This window comes from Arctopsyche grandis, chromosome 1 (genome assembly GCF_051622035.1).
Source record: "Arctopsyche grandis isolate Sample6627 chromosome 1, ASM5162203v2, whole genome shotgun sequence".
In the NCBI taxonomy this organism is placed as follows: Eukaryota; Metazoa; Arthropoda; class Insecta; order Trichoptera; family Hydropsychidae; genus Arctopsyche; species Arctopsyche grandis.
Genome location: NC_135355.1, coordinates 42,120,049 through 42,142,224, shown reverse-complemented (window position 1 = coordinate 42,142,224; position 22,176 = coordinate 42,120,049). Strand labels below are relative to the sequence as shown.

At 33.4% G+C, this 22,176-nt stretch overlaps 1 protein-coding gene across 1 annotated transcript in view; it reads left to right on the top strand.

The window, feature by feature from the left end:
- Positions 1–22,176, top strand: part of LOC143915619 (ATP-sensitive inward rectifier potassium channel 12-like) — an 89,719-nt gene that overhangs the window by 48,063 nt on the left and 19,480 nt on the right. The window contains exons 4-9 of the mRNA XM_077436333.1: positions 2,412–2,591; positions 6,425–6,614; positions 6,804–6,928; positions 8,416–8,521; positions 8,602–9,010; positions 9,092–9,249. Of these exons, the coding sequence (XP_077292459.1) occupies positions 2,412–2,591; positions 6,425–6,614; positions 6,804–6,928; positions 8,416–8,521; positions 8,602–9,010; positions 9,092–9,209 (1,128 nt within the window). The 3' untranslated portion in view covers positions 9,210–9,249. The remainder of the gene's footprint in view (positions 1–2,411; positions 2,592–6,424; positions 6,615–6,803; positions 6,929–8,415; positions 8,522–8,601; positions 9,011–9,091; positions 9,250–22,176) is intronic.

Below are 22,176 nucleotides of genomic sequence, written 5' to 3'. Positions count from 1 at the left end.
TACAAAGCCAGAGTGCAAAAAAAAGGGTTCATCATAAAAATGAACAATGCACGGTGAACAATAAACAAAGATCGGCACGCTTCCGATCCTACCTCTAGTAATAACTGCAGCATCACTGTGGCGATTGGAAATTACACAACAGCTCAGATAAAATGGTCAATGGATTTAGTCTGAGTGAAGTGTCTAGAATTGGTCCTGTCAGATATTTTTCAATTGAGCCAGATTGGTAGCATTCAAGGTACCCAGAGTAGTAACATTGGTGCTGACGTGGAAGCTAGTACTACAGTCTAGCTTGGACACCCTTTAGTCTATGAACCCAGTACTTTTTAAGTCAAGTGCACTTGCCAAGGTGCCATCGTCTACTGTAAATTGAGATTTTTGATGATGGGTCAGGTGGGTATCGTGTTCGCAAAGCTGTCCAGACCGAAGAATCGGGCTCAGACGTTGCTGTTTTCAAGATGTGCTGCCGTCTGCGAGAGGGACGGAAACTTGGTGCTTATCTTTCGCGTAGGAGACATGCGCAAGTCGCACATCATAGAAGCACACGTCCGAGCTCAGCTCATCCGCAACAAGGTACCACCCCTCCAGCACAGACACCTCTAATAACCCAGTGGTCTCCAAGCAGGTTGACTATCAAGTCATCCCGCAGGTCGTAGGGTCGCCGCCCACCATACTTTAATGGTAGCTTGCGATTTTACTACCGGCAAATTGCCCAAACTATTAACCAGGTACACGCATTATAAATACAGTAAACTCTCGATTATCCGGGCGTGGATTATCCGTGCTTGAAAAATATTAAATATATTTTTTTAATTAATTTAATTTTTTTCTTATATGACTATGCAGCCGTAAACACGCGTATTATTTTAAACAAATTATGTCACACAGAAATGTTTTTCGTTCCCTATTTAAATGTCTTTTACTATTGCGTTAATTCTTTCAGTAGCTTTTGACCAGCGAAGAAGTCCGTGTCCATTTAGAGCAGATTTTTTCGTAACATACGTATGTTTAATTATTTTCAATTGCTGATGAATTCTGCATGGAATTTCGAGAATATTTGCAAAGAGAAAATTTGCAACCTGATCAAATCTATGATGCAGATGAAACAGGCCTGTACTGGAAGTGCTTTCCGACAAAAACGCTGGCTTCAATGGGAAAAAAGTCCGCTCCTGGACATATATAAATCGTCCAAAGAAAGGATAACTTTCATGTGTTGCGCAATCGCATCAGAACTCATGAAATGAAAAATTAAATTATATTGATTACTGGCTTACCTTGATAAAATAAACGAATTTTTGTTATTAATCCACAAGAATAGTCGAAATATGATTTTTCTAAGTGGAATGTAATTTAATCTCACATAAAGACAATTTAATATATTATCCCTATTATTTCAATTCAGATTCGTGTAAATACGAGTAAATACTAGTACGAGCTTTTAGCTCGCAATTTTACAGATTTAAAATTCAGCACACTTACAATTAACCCTTTTGAACGAAAATAAAAAATAATGTGGCCAGAACACTATCCCAATAAACATGTTTCAATAGAAAATAGTATTATATTAACAGTGCGAAAAAATCCCAATTGAAAATATGTGCTTTTGACATTTGATTTGAACTGGACGACTACTTAGACAGATTTAAAAGCTGAAAGTACTACAAATGAAAGATAAAATACCCGACTATAAATTCCAATATTTATTGTGAACAGAAAATTGACAGATTTTGAGACATCGACCGAACAACAGCAAGATATAGAAAAATCGCGCGATTTAAAAAACACATATCTCCGAATCTCGAGCCAATCAACATTTTTTATTTACAGATTCGTGTTTACTGGGCATAGATCTATAAGAAAAGTCATATCTCGTCTCTGAACCATTTTTCGTGTCGAACCGTGTTATTACAGTCAGAAAGGGGCATGGTTGGACAGGGAGATTTTTGAAGATTGGTTCAAAAAGGAATGGGTTCCAGGGTGCAAGATTTAAAAAAAAATGCATGGATGATGCAGATATCGTTTCTTTTGTTTTTCAAGAGGAAAATGAGGGTGACACTACAAGACGTGAAGAAGATTGTGTTGTAATGATATTATATTCGAAACCAAGTTGTTGTTCAATTATCCGTGCCCTTCCTTCCCAGCATTAGCCCGGATAATCGAGAGTGTACTGTATACCAAATTTCATTAGTTTTATATAACTTGGCAGTTGCCTTGGTAGGAGCCTTGTATGGTGGGGTGCGATTCTACGGGCGGCGGACCGCCTCGATAATTCGCGCAGTCAGTCACTTGGAGGCTAGTGTGTGTGTGTGATCTCGTCCCGTGTTCCCGGTGGGTGGAGGCTTGCATGTCGGTGGTTTCGGTGTTTTGTTTACACGCTATCTGAGTGCAATTTTTTCTGTTTTTGTCCCTAGGTGGGTCTAATATTTGCGAAATTGGCTCGGGCCAAGAAGCGAACCACTACGCTTCTGTTCTCGCGCAGTGCCGTCGTCTGTTTAAGGGACGGCGAGTTCTGTCTCCTGTTTCGGGTGGGCGACATTCGCAAATCGCACATCCTGGAAGCGCACGTGCGTGCCCAGATCATTAAGAAAAAGGTATTCAACAACCATAACAAACCAATCAGTATATGTACATATAATACATGTACTACACACAGAATACGACTATCAAACACTCCACGGACGAGTACTATTATACCTACTCATCCATTCATACGAGCGAGTTTGACAATAGAGTGATGATACAGATACGGGGCAGTTTTTTTAGCTATAAAATACCGTTATGGTTAAAAGGTTATTTATTTATTTATTTATTAATAGTTTTGGACCATTGTGGCATTACAGGAAGAACCTAATGCGCCAAAATGGCCTACATTTAACAAAAATATAAATACAAGTAAAATTAGTAAAAAACAGAAAAATTAAAAATAAAATAATAATAAAAAAGTAATAAATGGAAAATAATAATACAATTAAAATAGTACATAAAAATGTACAAAGGAAAAAGAAAAAGTAAAATAAATAAAACAAAATATGAATAAAAAAAAATAAAATCACAGCGAGGCCCAAATGGAAGAGAATAGATTAAGATTCCACTCATACATCACATTGAAATTAAGAAAGTAATGATGAGCGCAGGTTACCAGATAAATATGTTAAAATAACATCCGATAATCTACGCTCCCCAAGGTGGAAAATATCATAATATAAGCCAGCAGCATAGCTCGATCGTTAAGCTTCTGCTTAGCGTCGAGAGGCGCCGGGGTTCGATACCTGGGCCCGGCCTCAAATGGAAATGTATTTTTCAGAGTATGCTGTTGGTCAGACCTGAATTGTGACTCCAGGTTGATCGTTTCCTATCAGAGTTTGCCAATTTTCTTTGATTTCATTGTTGAAACGGTTCCCGGAAAAAAAAATTGGCTAAAAATCCTTCCTACCTACTATGTCACCACTATTTGATGTATGATTGATGTACATTAAAATTTATGTACAATTCATAGATGTCTCGTTAATTTGCGAGTTTTTCAGTGTCTCGTAATTCAACGACTTGTAATAAAAATGCTGCATTTGTAATTGTAATTGTAATTTGTAATTGGCCAGGAAGGCGCATTGGGATTTATCTGTAAGGTCTTCCTAGTATATATGTAAAAAAAAAATAAAAAAAAATAAAAAATAAATAAGGTAGGGCTTTTCTCCCCAAGAAGGACGCGGAACGCCGTTCCGGCACCTTTTTTCACGGTGGTTTTAATGTTTCAAAAGCAATTGGACGAAACAACATACGTGAGTACATAATCACAATTCATATTTATATTATAACCAGTGGAATAGACTGTTTGGCATATAATGCCTTGAACAAAGTGCTTGAAAAAATGTCGTTATTTACGTGGACTGGCACACAAGTCTAGGGTTTCTGAAAACCCGAGTTTTCAAAACCCGACTTTAAATACCCGGATCTGGCGGGTTTTGAAGTCCGGATCCCTATTCCGGATTTTAAGTCATTAACCGGCCGGGTCGAGCCCATAAACTCTATATATGATGCTCTGTATAGTGAGACATCTACGGACAAATTTTGCAGCACTTTATAAATCGGCGAAATCGAGATGCTGAAAACTCATTTAGCGAGATATATAGCACAAGGTTGCCAATCTGTAGGAACCGTTTCCATGAAATCAGATAAATTGGCAAACTCTGAAACGATCAACCTGGAGTCACTTATCCAAGGTCTGGCCAGCAGCACCGGCACAGGGATTGAACCTGTGACCACTCAGTTGACCACTCAAGCATTACATGCTAACCACTAAATTTGTTTGTAAGTCTGTTTCCCAACAAGCTTGTATTTCCATGGATGCTGAAGTTCTCTAAAAATCTTTGGCGCATGCGCACAAGTGAGCCGTCACTCTTGCGTATGTGCATGAGTGAGACGACTCTACAGTCGTCTCGCTCGCGCGACACATGCTCTGGAAGCAAAATCTCCTTTTGCGTATGTATATACTTGATTCGCTTTTTATGTATGGACTTTCGCTTGTTTCGTTGATTGATATTTCGTACGTTACGTCCCAAGTTATTTACTTTTATTATTTTATTGTAATTTATTACATCCTAAATTATTATTTATTATGGCTCTAAATATAAATAGCCAAAGTAACAATGCAAGTGGATTTATCGCCGTTGTTAATAATAATTGCAATTGTTTAATTAAAAATGTACTAAAAAGGACATTTGCTTCTCTACCATATAATGAAAAAGAGATTATTGTTAAGAGCCCGAAACCCACACCAATATTGAATATTCATTCAAAAACGAAAATATATCAAAGACATTTTAACAAATATAAATATGACAATGTTTGGAATAATTAAATAAAATTTAAAAAAATAAACTGATCGTGTTTTGGACAATATCCTTGGTTGAAAAGTACAATGCTTATAAACCTATATGAGTGAATTTAGAAAAGTTTTTCATATCAACCCTAAAAATGACCAGTTTTGAAACGGGTCATATGTAGCTATCGATTAAACAAACTTCCCTGTTACTTGTGCAACCCCCCCCCCCCCTGCATAATTGATTCGCGTGTTTTGCAATACGGCTCGCTTTTAAAAAGAAAAACACGTTTAAAATGGGTCACAGGAATATACTGCGTACTTTGGCAATCCGGAATTGGCCACAATGGCGAATTGCGCACTCTATATATGATGTGACACATGGCAACGTTCCGGAAAAAATGTGTAGGGATACTACATACATATGTATTATAGATTTTTGGGTACACCTCTATTAAACTGTAGCCAAGTGTTATTCCGAAATTGTGTCATTACTCTATTGTCAGCCTCGACATTATCGGCAGTATCGATTTTATTATTATTACTCGCTGATTATTTACATTACAATTAAAAAAAAACATTGCTTTAATAATACTTTTTCTTCATTAAATACAAAAAAAATGTGACGTACGCATATGTGTAAACTAATTGTGTAATAAAAAAAATATGTTGAATTTCTTTGAATTATTAAAAGATGTGTCAATATAATAATAATATGGTTGCTTTCTATTCATATATACATATTATAATACCAAAATATACAGCTTATTTCGTAGATTATTAGACCCACTTGTTCAAATTCTTATCTTATTTTTTATAATTTCAATTGGTTAAATCTTTGAATTTTATATTTTCAATATTTGAATTATTCTTTGTGCTTATTATTGTCATTAACACTTCAAACCTAAATTGAGCACTTTCACCATGTATTGAATAACTATGCTTATATTGTTTCTAATACTAACTTATACATATGTATCATATTAAAGGCCTGTATTTATTTGGTCAACATTGCACGTAAATGGTCAGTATTAATTAACCAGATTATTTTTCAATATTAATCTTTATAATATATTTATCATTTATTTAAAAATTTTTACCAAATATTCAAACACCATTATATTATATCATTAAAAAATCACTTATTAACTCAATATTCTTACATACATATATTGTTTCTAATCAAATAATTTTAAGGCGAATATTTGGTCAATATTTTCATATAAAACTATGGTCAATGTTTTAAAAAAATATGGAAAGTACTTAAGAAATAATCAATAGATTTTTCATATAGTGTGTATGTACATATATAGTCAGTATTAATTTTGAGTATTTTAACTTATCTGTGCCAATTTATGTTTATATATATTATATATAATCATTACTGACAGTTTATTTTCCATAAATTCTGACCAAATATTTAAACGAAATTATTATTATACGGTCAATATTATTATTGAATATTTCAATGTAGATCTAACCTAGCCTAACCTTAATGCTGACCAAATAGGTATTGGGTAACAATTCAATGTTAATGCATGATTCGTTCGAGGCTTATCAAATTTTTCCTTTGTGTTTTCACTGAATACATAAAATATGAATTCGTAGGTAACAAGGGAAGGTGAATTGTTGCCATTTTATCAGCAAGAATTAAAAGTTGGTCCTGATGGTGAAGAGGACAGGTTGATGTTCATATGGCCGACCACCATCGTCCACATCATCAACGAAAGTTCACCACTGTACAACTTATCAGCCTCGGATATGCTCAGGGAAAGATTCGAAATAGTCGTCATGCTAGGTAAAAATATTCTCAATCATAAAAATATATTTAGTTCATATAAATATTTTACGGTACGTAAAGTAATCCGCGGATTTATCATCAACACGTGCGCTTTTATATTTTCTCTCGGTAAAATTAGAACTTTTAATAAATAATATTAATTTATTTTATATACATATGTACATATTTGTGTTTGAAATGTTTCAGAGGGAGTGATCGAATCGACTGGTATGACCACACAAGCCAGAAGTAGTTTTTTACCATCGGAAATATTTTGGGGACATCGATTTGAACCGATCGTATCCTTTAGAAAGGAAACTGGTGAATACGAGGTAAATTAGATTTAATTTTAGCTAATTCATGTGCTACATATATACAAATTCAATAAAATGAACACCATTGTAGAAATTTCCTAAAAAAATGGTCATAAATAGTCAGTATTAATCATTTATTTATTTAACGTTTTGGACCATTGTGGCATTACAGGGAGAACCTAATGCGCCACAATGGCCTACATAATAAAATATTCATATACATATATAATAGCACTATTCTGTGTGTGTGTGTGTGTCTGTGTGTCTGCGATAACGCTCGCCGTACTGTAATATTCGTTTCGATTCGATGTACGTCATGTTAAAACACTGGCAACAAAATGTACGAATAAAATAACTAGTCACCGGAGCCTGAGGGGGCCGTGTATTGTTCAAATATTGTAAATGCATTGTTAAAGGTTTGCCGAACCTTTTTACAAAGGACTTACAACAATGGAACAATGAGCGGCATCTTGGCTATCCTACCTCTAATAATAATAGATCAAGAAGAAACTTCTATATATACATACATATGTATATACTGATTGCTACTAATGTTTCCTCTAGGGCAGCGTTTCCCAAACTATTTTTTCCGCAACCCGTTGATTTTAATATTTCTCCTTCGTGACCCACTAAATTTGCTATCGCCTATACTACCAGCTTATAGGTAAAATGAAACAGTATATTTATGTCCATACAGTCTTTACATGTTCTAATACAAAATAATTTACTCTGATAAACCTATAAAGAAATCAAATGTACCAATAATTTATTTATTTTAGGAAATTGGCGACCCGGCATTTTGCTTTTTGCGACCCGTTACCGGGTTGCGACCCATCATTTGGGAATCGCTGCTCTAGGGCAATAGTCTCAGAGCATTTAACGCCATCTATTGAAAATTTATTTAATTAATTAATTTTTATATTGTTTATATGTAAGTAGGTAGGTAGTTTTTACCATTTTTTTTTTCATATTAAACAATTAAATATAAATATTAAATCTAATATATCATTTCGAAAGAGACTGTGTATGTATGTACATATGTAAGTTTTGGTTTGTAGAATCAATAAAAAACCTGTATACATATGTATATATTGTTTGCTTTCAATATTTCCTCTTGGAAAATAGTGCCACGAGCATTTAGCGCCATCTATTAGGATTTTTTTATTGCTGTTTTATATTGTTTATATGTATGTAGGTAGGTAGTTTTTACTTATTATACATCCATTGAAATTTTCATCGGGACTCATTTCACTAGTTAAATATATTTAATATTAGGTATTTGAAAAAAATATGAATAACTGAATATGCCATAATCCATGCAATGATATTTCATCGGGCACAACACTAGTATTACATATATATTGATACTCACTGTTTTTAAGAATTGAGGTATGAATGACGTCAAGATTTTTTAAATGTTCAGATTCTTCTCCGTTTTCTTTTTTATAAATTGTAGTAAAAAGTGGACATATTTTAAAAAAATGAATAAAATGGTTTAATTCTAGGTGGATTATACATTATTTAACAACACTTACGAAGTGGATACACCTTTGTGCAGTGCTCGACAATTAGACGAACTGCGAGCTTCAGTAAACGCTTCAAATCGAGGAGGTACTGGTCTTTGAACTGGCAATTTTACTGCCAATCACCGTAAAAGTAGTCTTATTTAATTATTTTATAACAATTTTCAGACCGTCTCATCGTGGGTGCCAACATTCCCGTACTAAGACCAGCTCCGTCCAACGACACGTTGGATTCGTGTTCCGTAGACTCGATGTCTTTGGATGAACACATCGAAATCAAAATTCCCGATTCCAGGATACAGGAGAATAGACGCTTGCTCGAAAGCCAGAGTGAAATATCATCGCAAAACCAGACCAGTGCCAGCGAGAGACCTCAATCGGAACAGAACGGCGTACTAACGAACGGTCACCATGGTAATAATCATCATCATCATCACCACCTGGGAGCGTTGGGAAACCATCACGGCAGTCATCATCAGCTGGCCAGCTTCCATCACGTCAATGAACACCTTCATAATGGCATTAACGGATCCATGCAAAATCTCCTCGTTAGCAGTCTCCAACCGAGACTCACCAGGTGTGTGTGTGTGTATGTGAATTTGGTTCAAGTTTTGTGGTGTCGATTTTATTTTAATTTGGTTTTATGCGTTTTCCTCAGAGCCCAGAGCGGACACGTGTCTTCTAGGAACGTGTCCGATGTTCCAAAATTACCTCTGTTGAAAGTTCCGATCGCTATAGCCACGCCTGAAACCAGTCCGACGCCTGATCGAGTATAACACACATTGCCTTCACTTTCGGTAGATGTTAGATCAGTGGGTAAGTTGTACTGTTTTGTATTCAATTTTGTGTTGATTTATTGTGGAAGAAAATTTGTCGGAAAATATTTCGGAATAAAATAATTTTAGCAGTGACATCTATGTAAAATTTGTAAAATGTTTTTGAATGCTACTAATTTTTTATTAAATATTGCGAATTTGTCTATCTGTTAATATTGATATGGGGAATGTGCATATTTTTAATTTATTTATTTGTATTAATATATTTTTTGTATTTTAATATGATAATCATTTGAAAATTTACATTTTTTTTTATAAGAGTGGTTTGCTTCTTGGATATGTCGGAAAATTTTCTCCGCAATACAATTTGCTCTAAATTTTGATTTTTGAACAATAATCCATTTGGAGAAAAACTGTGTGATATTGCAGTTTTTTTCTTTTAAAAATGTCTCAACCATAAAATGATCTGATTTTATGGATAAAAATAAATAATCACGCTTAATAATTTTTTATGTTTAAAAAAAATATTTGCGACTTATTATCAAAAAAATTTAATGAATATATTTATAATACATATTTTTAATAATAGTTACTGCTAAATCGCTGTGTGATAATTTTCTACGAAATAACGAATCATAGATTTGTATAATAAAACTACAATTATATACAGTATATATGTAGTAATCTATTAAAAAAAATACAGATATAGTTTACTATCAAACAGGAAAAGAGATTTTATCATTCAAAAAGTTAAAGCTTTGGAATGTTTAGTCACAGTAAGATATTCTGATACACTAGAATTTTTTCAAGAGTATACTTATCCAAGTAGATTATATTACATATATATATATATATATATATATATATATATATATATATATATATATATATATATATATATATATATATATATATATATATATATATATATATATATATACATATATATATATACCCTTAGGTTATAATACATTGATTTCGACAATCAAAATGAATCTTATGTTCATCGCAAAATATGCATACTTAAATATCTAAAAAAAATACCTAAAAAATGCTGCCTACTAGTGGGTTTCCAACGGCTTCCGAAAACTTGTTCAAAATATAAAAATATCCCTTTACAGGAATTTTAATAGAATTTTTACTCACGTATATGAATGTGAGAAAGTGAATTTGATTATTGTGGGAACTACATTGATAAGCGAGGTACATAACAGTACACATAACCTAAGATAGTAAAAAACTGTTATATAAATCATCACTAGAACAAGGAATTTCATAAGGGCCATAAAGTTGAATTATCTTCACTTCCAGGAGTTCTTAAAATATATAAATAAATATGTAGGGTTTTGAATATGAATGAATAATCATAGTGTTTTGCGAAAGCATGATATCTTGTTGCCAATTAGGGCTAAAACAAACGTGCTCATGAACTCCCCCCTCTCGGGAATTTTAACGGACTTGTTACTCACGCACATACATATGTATATGACTGTGATAAAGTGAATTTAATTATTGTGGGAAATACATAAAAGTACTTACTTTTGTTTTTGTTTCGTGACATAAATTCCGTTTATACTTACCGTCCCTATAAAAGTTTAAAGTCGAAAAATTGTTGGAAATTGGATAATACCATTGAATAGCATTTCCAGTAATACCACGCATCAAAGAACGTGAAAACGTGTTCTGCGAAAAACATGAAAACGACTTGTTGAGTAAATTGGAGGAAGACTGTTCCAATTTGCTCATTATCCAATAAGTACTACGCGGTCGAATGCAAATTGCACATGTAATCGTGTGCATCTCCCGTATCCCAACACCTTCAACACCGAGGGTGTGAAAATTACACCTCTACCGAAGGTCGTCCAATTAATACGATATTAATATTTGACAGAGCCGAATCAGCATGTGCTACCATTTAAAAACAAACAGAATTCCAACCGGAAAACACGGTTTCGTCCGCTGTAATTTAGCGACGTTCATTGTACTCTTTTTAACAAGACGGATGTGCGTAGGTACGTCGATTACATAAAAAAAACTGAATACAACCACGATTCATTATCTATGTATGATTGGTGTAATTGATGCTACTTTTAATATTATTTTTTATTAATTTACTGTCTGCTACCGCCGGTTAGTTTTATGATACGGCTCTATTTTATGAAGGCTTATTCAAGATGGGCCTGTTCAAGTGTTGTTGGTTTTTTTTTAAAACTGGTGTACATCTGATACAGGACGTTGTCGGAAAGCGTAGCCCGTGACCAGATTATCGCAGACATTTTTCATACATCAGATCTATGTACATACATATGTGCATGTGTTCATTCGCTCCATTGTACAGGAAGGTTAGCCTACATCCTGCTGATCGTACTCGCTGTTGCTACAGTCGTACTGTATTTCAGTGAGCTTACTTGTTTCATTGATTTTACATCTTAATTTGTAAATTTTAAATTTAAAAAAAAATCTAGTGTGTTTTACACGCTATAGAAGAGAAACACAAGGCATACACGGATGTACAAGGCGCGTATGGAGGCAGTGCCGGCCTTACACTAGGGATCCCAATCGAATATTCGAATATTCGAGTATTCGAATTATTCGTCTGATTTTTCAGGCATTCGTTATTCGAATATTTCATCAACTATTCGAATATTATTCGTGTATATATTTTTTACAAACTAAATACACAAAATCAAGATGAAAATAGTGATGAAGAAGAAGCCGACGATTATGAAGAAAATTAAATACATATATGTATAATGGGGATAATTGTGATAAAAATGAAGATAATGAAGAAGATTTTTATTAATTACATAAATACGGAAATGTTTGAAGAAAATCACTTTTCGATCGATGATAATCTCTACGAAATCTTAGAAAACATTAGAAAAATAATACGAATATTTAAGAAGTCACCGGCGAAATATACATTATTACAAGAAATCATAATGAAAAAAGAAAAGAAAAAATTGAAATTATTATTGGCTATAAAAACTAGTTGGAATTCAATGGCAACTATGATAATACGATTCATTCAAATTTATGTTTGGTTTATATGTAATTACCTTTTTTTTAATTTTCGAATATATTCGAATATTCGAATAGCTCTTGATTTACTATTCGATATTCGAATAGTTGAAGTCGACGAATATTTGGGATCCCTGCCTTATACCCTATGGCGCCCTTGGGCAATTCTATAAGGGGAGGTACCATTTCCAGTCAACTTAAAAATTTATGTCGTGTCGATAATAATTTCAGTAACCGATACTAAGTTTCAGTTCGATAGAAAATACACAGACACACACACACAGATTTTTTCTAGATCATGAAAACGTTATCAGTAATCGATTCTGAGTTTTAATCAGTCAAAATCTCGAATTCGAATTTTCGCATGATCACAAAACTTTATCTATTGTCAGTGGCGGCTTGTGGATAATATATCTGGGGGTGCTGCGGTTGTTTCAAAATAAAAATAAATGTTTATTTGGATTATATTATACTATTAACATCAAAATTATCAAAATTAAACATTATATGTATTTTATTTCATTATAAAATTGATTCTTCTGTCTTTTTTCCTTGAAAAAAGGTCTATCACTTTTTCGTTAAATTTTTCACTGTTCATAATCATTTTTTTTTCAATTGACAGCATATACAAAGCCGTCAATCTTTCCTGAAACATTGTTTTTCTTATATATGTATGTCTTTATTCTATTTATTGATGAAAAACACCGTTTTGGCTGAGATAGTTGTAAGCAAAATTTAATACGTTTTCTTATTTTCACACGAACTTTGCATAAATTGATTGCAAAAATAAGTTTTAAAAATATTAATAAATCATTAATACTATGCATTACTTCTCTTGAGTAAAACACTTAAAAAGTAGCGTGTCGAGCGCGCGGCGCGCACACGAACGCAACAAGAAATGTGTATAGTACTGTTGGGAGTGCAGTACTGACCAAGCTTCTAGCTACACCCGCGCCCCTCCTTCGGTCACTCGAGCATATTCCATCGAAAACCGTACTGCACAAAATCATAAACAATGCCTCACTTTCTGATATTAGTACAGCGATGTATGATCATTATTGGATGTATCTGTCTGCGGGCGAGCTTAATACACGCTTAAATAATATTGAAATTTTCATATAATATACATACATTTATGTATATAATAATATTAAATTTTTCTCAATTTCCTTGGGGGTGCTGCAGTACCACAGTGCGTATACTTTTATCCACACTTAAGTGAACCAACTACTGAATTGAATCGTTTCCACAGTTATCTATATGTGTATTTAAAAATACTGTTCCAACTGTTTAAATAATACACGATAATTTCTTCGTGTGGTTTTTTAAGTCTTTGTCAGTAAAAAAAAAATAAAAAAGAAAAATAATAAGAAGAGCATCATTAAGCATAGTCGACCGTAGTAGAACACTTGTCAGTGATCATTAAATGGCACGACCGTCTCTGACCGGCACAGGATGACAGCGAATGATCATCTGTCCAGCTTCCGAATTAGCGATAAGGACCAGTGCCATTCGGAGGATCGTCGTGAGCGATCCTGGGACGTGGAAAACGTCCACGGACTCGTTGCAAATGTGCCAAGCAGCATTTGCATAAGGAGCGAAAGTGCATTTTCCGCGGGACTGCGAACAAGTCGCATATTCTAAACGTGCATTCGATGACTAACGCGATCTGTCCCCTTCGATAGCCAGCACTTGGGGAAACAGTGGTGTATTAGAAATTGTCCCATAAATACATGTCGTTGTTGTGTCGACAGATGCTTTTGTCTTGCAAATCTACCTGCTTCATTCTACTACTGTTCCTTCCTTAAGTTTATACATTATACAATTTACAATTTATTTCATATAACTAGACAGAAGGCAAATATACGCGATTGCATGAGCACTTTTGATATGCACAATGTGCACACGTACCTACTAAGCATATTCATATGTACTGTCATGTTCCAAAACGCAGTTTATATATTTTTTAAATTACTCGGTTAACAAACCAAGATTTCTTTATTATCATAAAAACGTTACATTTATGTTATTGGTAGATATATTCGAAAACTGCACATTTAATTATGGAACGATGATGAATTTAAAATGAGATACGTAGAACTTTGTTTCACTAAATAACTTTGGTTCACTTTGTTCTGCTGCTGTGCTGACCGTCACTTACAGGGTCGATATTAATGACTATCACTCTCGGAGTCTCGATGGTGATAACTAACTTATGTGATCTATATAAATGATTTTTATCTTTTGGGTAGGGCAAAGTCCGGCATTCCTGTCTGACTATCCCTTTACCTGAATTTTAATGGACTTGTTATTCACGTATATAAATGTGAGAAAGTGAATATGATTATTGTGTGAACTAAATTGATAAGCGAGGTATATAACAATACATATGGATAATACGCAGTGCATGCCTGTCATCATTGGTGTCTCATTATTAAATATATGATTTTTTTCGACAAGGAAATAACATGTAATGTTTACTTACATTGTTTTAAACTTAAGTTATTTGTATTATATAGGATCCAAATCTTTACCCACTGTCTAGGTGCATGTATTTGTACTTCTTTGGATTCAATTCATTACAAGACAGTTCTTAATTTACTGGTAAACAAATAAAAGTGGATTAAATTACTGTATATGGTTACTTTCCTTAAAAACGATAGCTTATATTGAACCGTACATAATTAAAAATAAATCTCAGGTGAATAATGTCATATAAATACATCAAGTCCAATCGTAATAATTAATAATCATAATTGAAACCGTCTGATCCCATTTCTTACGGCTTGGTTGGTCTGTGTTGCCACTTAATCGTGCATCAGTTTTGCCACTCTTGCGGACGCATCAGTGGTGCCACAATATAACTGTCAAACTGACAAAAGGCTCGCTACTCGGTACAACTTATTACTATGTTATCACTACAAATCTTCAATATGTACAGTGAAATATGATCAATTTATTTCTTTGCATACCTTTTATTCATCCCGCTCAAAATTTTAGTCATTTTGGACATAAAATACTGAAAAAAAATTCTACTAGTTAAGATCTGTTCATACCTAGTCAGCACGTACCGACTTCAGCAGGTATCCGGCCGTACGAAAAGTATTCTTTGGTACATTTTGTATGGGTATATTCATACCAACCGTCACGTTTACGCCACGGCAGGCTTTCAGCAGTACCCGACATTTCCTGTTCATACCTTACAGCAACATCCGTCAACGTATCCGTTTTTTTGGCCATCGTGGAAATATACACGCGAATTACGTGCCATGAGTCTGCCGCTTTGCTGTTTTGGACCAATTATCGATAGTGACAGTTGACAGCTGTTCAATCTTTCGACATGGATTTGGCGCAAATATTTAAAAAAAAAATATTTTTTTTACGCAAATATTTAAAAAAAAATTGTCCATCATCCACAGGCTCCTTATACAGTGTCCAAAACTCTCCTTCGGTTTTTCTATTTTTTAACATGGGATGCACATCAAAACGCCTCCGTGCTTTTTTATTGCCTTCTTGAGCTTCTTCTTCCAACAACAGCGCGATTATACACAATTTTTCGTTCGATAAACGTCAAAACATTTTTTCTGACTTGTATTCTGACGCGTAGCTACGAATGCACGTGTATGCATTCATATTGCAAGTACTCGACAATACGACGTAAGCAATATTGCGCCGTATCGTCATGGCCTCTAATGTATAAGTAAGCCGATTTCGCCTTGCACTCAACCAAATTGCTGTAAACGTGACGTGACCGCGACGTGTAGGTAGATATGAATAGAAATGTAATAAAATGACATATTTGAAACGGAGTCGTACAGTGCTGAAGCCGTGCAGTGCTGTTAAGTATGAACAGACCTTTAACCCACAATACGCCATTTTCGTCGATTTTTAATCCAATAATATGCCTGTATATGTATTGCATTCGCGATAAAATAATCACCGGTAATTACTGATAAATTTTCTAATTTACCGAAAAAGCAATGCCTTCCTTTAACACAACCATTTTTATTTCCTTTTAATTGGTTGATTCCAATGATTCAATGTAAAAATATAATTTATATAAAAAATATATATAAATCGATCTAAATGATTAAGTAATCGCTGAATCATCTCTTATTTAATATGTGAAAATCTCTTTCGTGATAAAGTTTTCTTATGATTTTTAAAAATAATTACGTATTACTTCGCAGTATTGATCATATCTTATTTGGTTTATCATGATGCATTTTATATTTCGATAAAATGGCCATTTTTCGCAGAAATCGAGATATGTAGATCAAAAGTACCAATTTGTAATGAGTATCACGAGTACCTTAAATCCGTCATGTTTTTATTCATGAATTTAAAATGGTTAGTATCACTATCAAATATTATACCAACCACAAAAATTGGCCTAAAATCACTGTAATAATGATTATTTAATTTATCATCTTTTTTTTTTTACTTATGAAATATTTTAATAATGAAATCAAACAGCGGGGAATGTGGCACGTGGTTTTTTTTAGATAGTTTTAAACATATAGAAAAAATGTGACGTTCATGGCACGCGTGCATAGGATAGTCCTTTCAAAACGACACATTCGACCTATGTTATTGAAATTGTATGGTAGTATTTATACTTGCTTGACAGTGATCTATACCAGTGGTTCTCAAGTGCGGCCACTAGTGGATTTTACTGCGGCCACCAGCGACTTAATAGTAAATAATACTAATATTTAAAAAAAATTAAATATATTTTAAAAACTACAAAAAAGTAACTAAACAATAATATTAAAAAAACCATGCTCATCATTGACAAACTAAAATTATAGCGAAAAGCCTTGTTACAGAAGTTGAAAATGACAATTTTTCAATTTTATCTTCTGTTAGTGATTTCATAGATTAAAATTAAAATTAAAACTTAAAATAATAGAGTGTCTTAAATCTCTGAATCTGGAACTTGATGAAAGGTTCGACGAATTGAATATTTTTAAAACTGTTTCTTTTGTATCTTCCCCTTTTATTATGAAGACAAATGAAAATTTCATAGTACTATAAAATAGATTAAAATAATTTTCAGTATTGAGATTAATTAACTGGGCTAACGTAAAATATGCATTATTAGAAATTAGTCATGATCAAATACTTAATAACCATTAAAGTTATATAAAGGAAATATACGTTGACAATGAAATAAACCAATATAAAGATTTGGCAACAATTGCTTTATTAAAATTGTCTATTTTTTTCTCACTACCGTATATTGCGAAAGATCATTCAGTGTAATGCACTTTATTAAAAACAAATTTAGAAACGATCTGACAGATGCAAACTTAGAAACAGCAATGCGGCTTGCATTAGAAGAAAGGAGTATTGAGCAATTTCCATTTGCATTATTATTAAATAAATAGATATCAAGATGTTAAAATTTCTTTTATTTTATGAATAAATTGATCCACTTTTTTTGTAACTTTAATTTATTTGATTAAATTTGGTGTGGCCACCAGACATTTCCACTTTTGTCTGGTGGCCGCAGAACCACTATTATCACCTGTGCGGCCACGGTAAAATTTCGCCTGAGAACCACTGATCTATACCAAAATGACCCTTTGGACCATTTCACTCTCAAGCAAGGATACAATTTTACCGACTACCATACAATTTCAATGACATAGATCGAATGTGTGGTTTTGAAAGGACTATCCCATGCACGCGTGCCATGAACGTCACATTTTTTCTATATGTATAAAACTATCTAAAAAAAACCCACGTCTCACATCCCACGCTGTGTGATTTCGCCCATAGAAGCGTTTGCACTTCAAAAATTATGACCAAGTATTTTTTTCTTTGATTTTTTTTACCGGAATCCGTCGAATCGACAGCAACTACAACACTGGTGATTAATTCGTCAGTGTTTTGCAGTAATTCGAAATAACAGGAGTTGTCGTTGAAATCGCGTGGGCATCTCGTACAACACGCCGTCACACTGTTTGACTAGTAACATCTCACAATGATGGACAACCAAATTGACAATCTCCATTCGGTACTCGAAAATGTTAGTGAACCGGTGAGTCTGTGGCTTGACGATTCACACTGACTGAAGAATAGTGACTAAAATCGTGATTTGTAAATAAATTGACCATATACGTATATCGGAACGTTTGAAGGTTATGTCAAATTAATGTAGCTACACAGTTTTTTTTTTTTGCAAAAATTGTATTGTTGTATCATTATGGTAGTTTGTTTGTGTATTCGGTATGTTTATGTTGAGGTAAATATGTATACAATACGTACATATACAAAGGTGTAATGTTATCAGTTTCGTTGAACCGATCATATCACAGTAGTTCGAGCGAAACGATTTTAAATTCTTGAAATTTAATATAGGTAATAGAAAACGATATACATACATAAATCAGCTCTTAGGAATAGTTCAATCTAAATTTGGTCGTTTTGAATCATTCATGTCGTATTTAAGAAAAGGGGTTAAATTATTCAATTGAATTAACTGGCTAGTTAACAGAGGCGCTTAATTGTTTCGGCTTATTTTTATTTTTTTATGAAATATTTAAAAGAGTTTTATGAAATATTTAAAAATCAGGCGGTATCAAAATTGTCGATTTAAACCATTATTAATACTGAGAAGTTGGTATTGTTGTATTAGAGACGGTCAGTATTTATTTATATATTATATTATATTAAATGGTCATAGCTTTATGTAATTCAATGTAATCCAACATTACCCAAGTATACGTAATATTGTAACACATTGACCAAAATCATAATATCATGCATAACATTGACCAAAATCTGTAATATTGTATATAAATAATGACAATTTATTATTTTAATATTGACCAATAATACTGATACAACAAATTCAGGCCGTGTAAATATAATTCATTCGATATTAATATTGACTTTATAATACTTATCGCATGTTATATGCATTAGATCAAATGAATTTATGTATGTACGAATTTTCTAAAATATTAATTATTGTATTATCTCATTTTTAAATATGCCTTACTATGTACATGTATTTATATGAATTTTATAAAACCTGTATTACTGCAGTTTTTTTTTAATTTAAATTAAAATTTTTAAGTCATATTTAAAAATGAATATTTTAGAAAATATATACATGTATTTATTTGGTCAAATGCACATAACATGCGATAAGTATTATTAAGTCAATATTAATATCGAATGAATAATGTTTAAACATTACCAAATGCAAGTACATATGTACATACGTATGTAACTGTCATGTAATGATTTAGAGCCGGGTCTCGACAATTTGGCTAGCACAATCGGGTCAATTACGTCTAGTTGAGGTCAATTTTGACCGGTAAAAATTAGTCTGCATATCGTTACCGATCAAACTGTCAAAAGTTCACGTCGATAGAGACGTGTATTTCAATTGAACGGAGTTTGATGTTTGGACAGATGGCGATTCATTTAAATGTAAACTTAATTCTGGGGATTCACATCGAAAACGTTACGGAAAGTGTGTAACGAATTCGCGCTGTTTTTAGCATTCTGCTAGTTCTCTTTTTTGTATTATTTATAAAAAAATCGACTTGCTCACTCTACTCAGCGCACGGTCCTACCCTTGCTTCTCATCTTCACCGCCTCACACTACTGTAAGCAACACTTATACCGTGCGTAGACTTACACACATCTGATTTTCTTCTTTCACTTAAATACAGCCATAAGTAAAAGGCGAGGAATGTCTGAATCGAGCGTTATCTTTATGGCTTTTGCGATATTTTTGCACGTCTGTGTGTACTGATTGAGGAGTGTTGTCGCGTGACAGATATGTTGAGATCTCAGATCGTATCTCGCACCCGGTAGTGAGCAATGAGCCGAGGTCGTGCACCCGCTCTCCAGGACCACGAATAGTAATAATGTTAATGATTGCATTACCCAATCGTGTAAATTAACCAGAAGTCCTGCTAGGACGAGACACTCGGTGTCACCTGCCAGTATAACACCACTCCTCGCTCGTTCTGCTCGTGCTTTGATCATTATCGTATATATTTCAATGTCAGTGCTCGTCGCTTCTCCCTTCCGCATCTGTTTAGAATTGGTCCTGCGAAAAGGATCCAATCCACATGACTAAACTTGTGAAATTTTAAAATAGTGCTATATTTGTAAATACACAGTTTTATGCTAAACATTGAAGTTTTGGGTTCTTACAATTTGCGCATTGGTTTGGATCTTTTTTGCAAAACTAACAGTGGACACAAAATAATGGTACTCGTCGTTTACAAGAGTTCATCTTTCGAATTGAGAAATACATACAGTTTATTATATTCCTTAATGCGTATTTACAAATTTGGTCAATATTTCATATGTACATACATAAATGGTCAGTATTTGTTCTAAATATGTAATTTTAAAATTTGATTTAACCTAACCGTCATTTTTTGAATATATACATACATATTCTGTCTATGTTTTTGCTAATGCTATTAGATTAGATTAGTAGACCCGGACATGTCTTGGTTTATATGTAGATTTGTGTCCCCGTGTTCTGGTCCTTGAGTCACTTAGGGTGAAATCAGACATGGGTGAATGTGGCACGTGGTTTTTTTTAGATAGTTTTAAACGTATAGAAAAAATGTGACGTTCATGGCACGCGTGCATGGGATAGTCCTTTCAAAACGACATATTCGACCTACATATGTCGTTGAAATTGTATGGTAGGATTTATCCTTGCTTGACAGTGATATATATCGAAGCGACCCTTTGGACCATTTCACTATCAAGCAAGGATAAAATTTTACCGAAAATGTTCCAAAGGGTCGTTTTGGTATAGATCACTGTCAAGTAAGGATAAATACTACCATACAATTTCAACGACATATGTAGGTCGAATGTGTCGTTTTGAAATGACTATCCCATGCACGCGTGCTATGAACGTTACATTTTTTCTATATGTTTAAAACTATCTAAATTAAATCACATGCCACATTCACCGCTGTCTGATTCCATCCTTACTCAATCGTATACACTGAGCCGTACGAAGAGAGCGATGGTCCCGGGCTTCAAAATCTGGGGGCGCCAAAATTGTCATCACCAAAGATGCTTTTCGCACTAAAAATGGTTCACTATTGTCATTTTCATAGAAAAATCATGTTTTTTTGCTCTCTTGCTTTGAACATTAATGATGCGGTCTATATCGCTATGTATGATCATCATACATTTGCTCATCCATCCATTACACCTCACACGTTTTTATAATTTAGTCTGCCCATATTTCTTTCGCTCTTTTTTTATTTTCTCGGGTACCATTCCAGCACTCACTCAAAAAGTTATCCCGTAGTTTAGTCTAAATTGCTCGTGAACTAAGGATATTGAAATAAAGCTGCAAATTTGTTGATCGTAGTCGAAATCATAGGTTTTTCAATTCTACCTTCCATTATTCAATTTCTAAACTTCCCGGTCGGCATCTTGACAATTATGGCATCCCTATATTCGATGATAAAAGATATAAAAATAGAGATAAAATTTTCCCCTTGGGTGTGTCTCGAACCCGTGAGCCTCCTATTGATAACTCGAATCATAGATTTAAAATTTGTCTGTAAATTAATAATATATTCTTTTTTCGTATATTTATGTATACTATTAATAAAGTATTAAGAAGTATTTTGTTCATTGGAATATAACTTCTATTCTAATAGTGCACCTGGTAATATTTCATCGGGAGTATAATTAGTATATAGTATACATAATGACTATTTATTTAATATAATGTATTTAAAAAAATATGATGGCAAATGAAATATTTAAAATTTAATAGTATTGGATTGGTCTTCTTAATTTTTGAGATACAAACTCTCAAAATATACAAATATGTAAATACGTATAAAATGTCCACTGTTAGTGATATATTATATTGTGTTGCTTTGTACTTTCCCACTGTTGATCGACAACGACATGAATATTTAAATTGCATTTT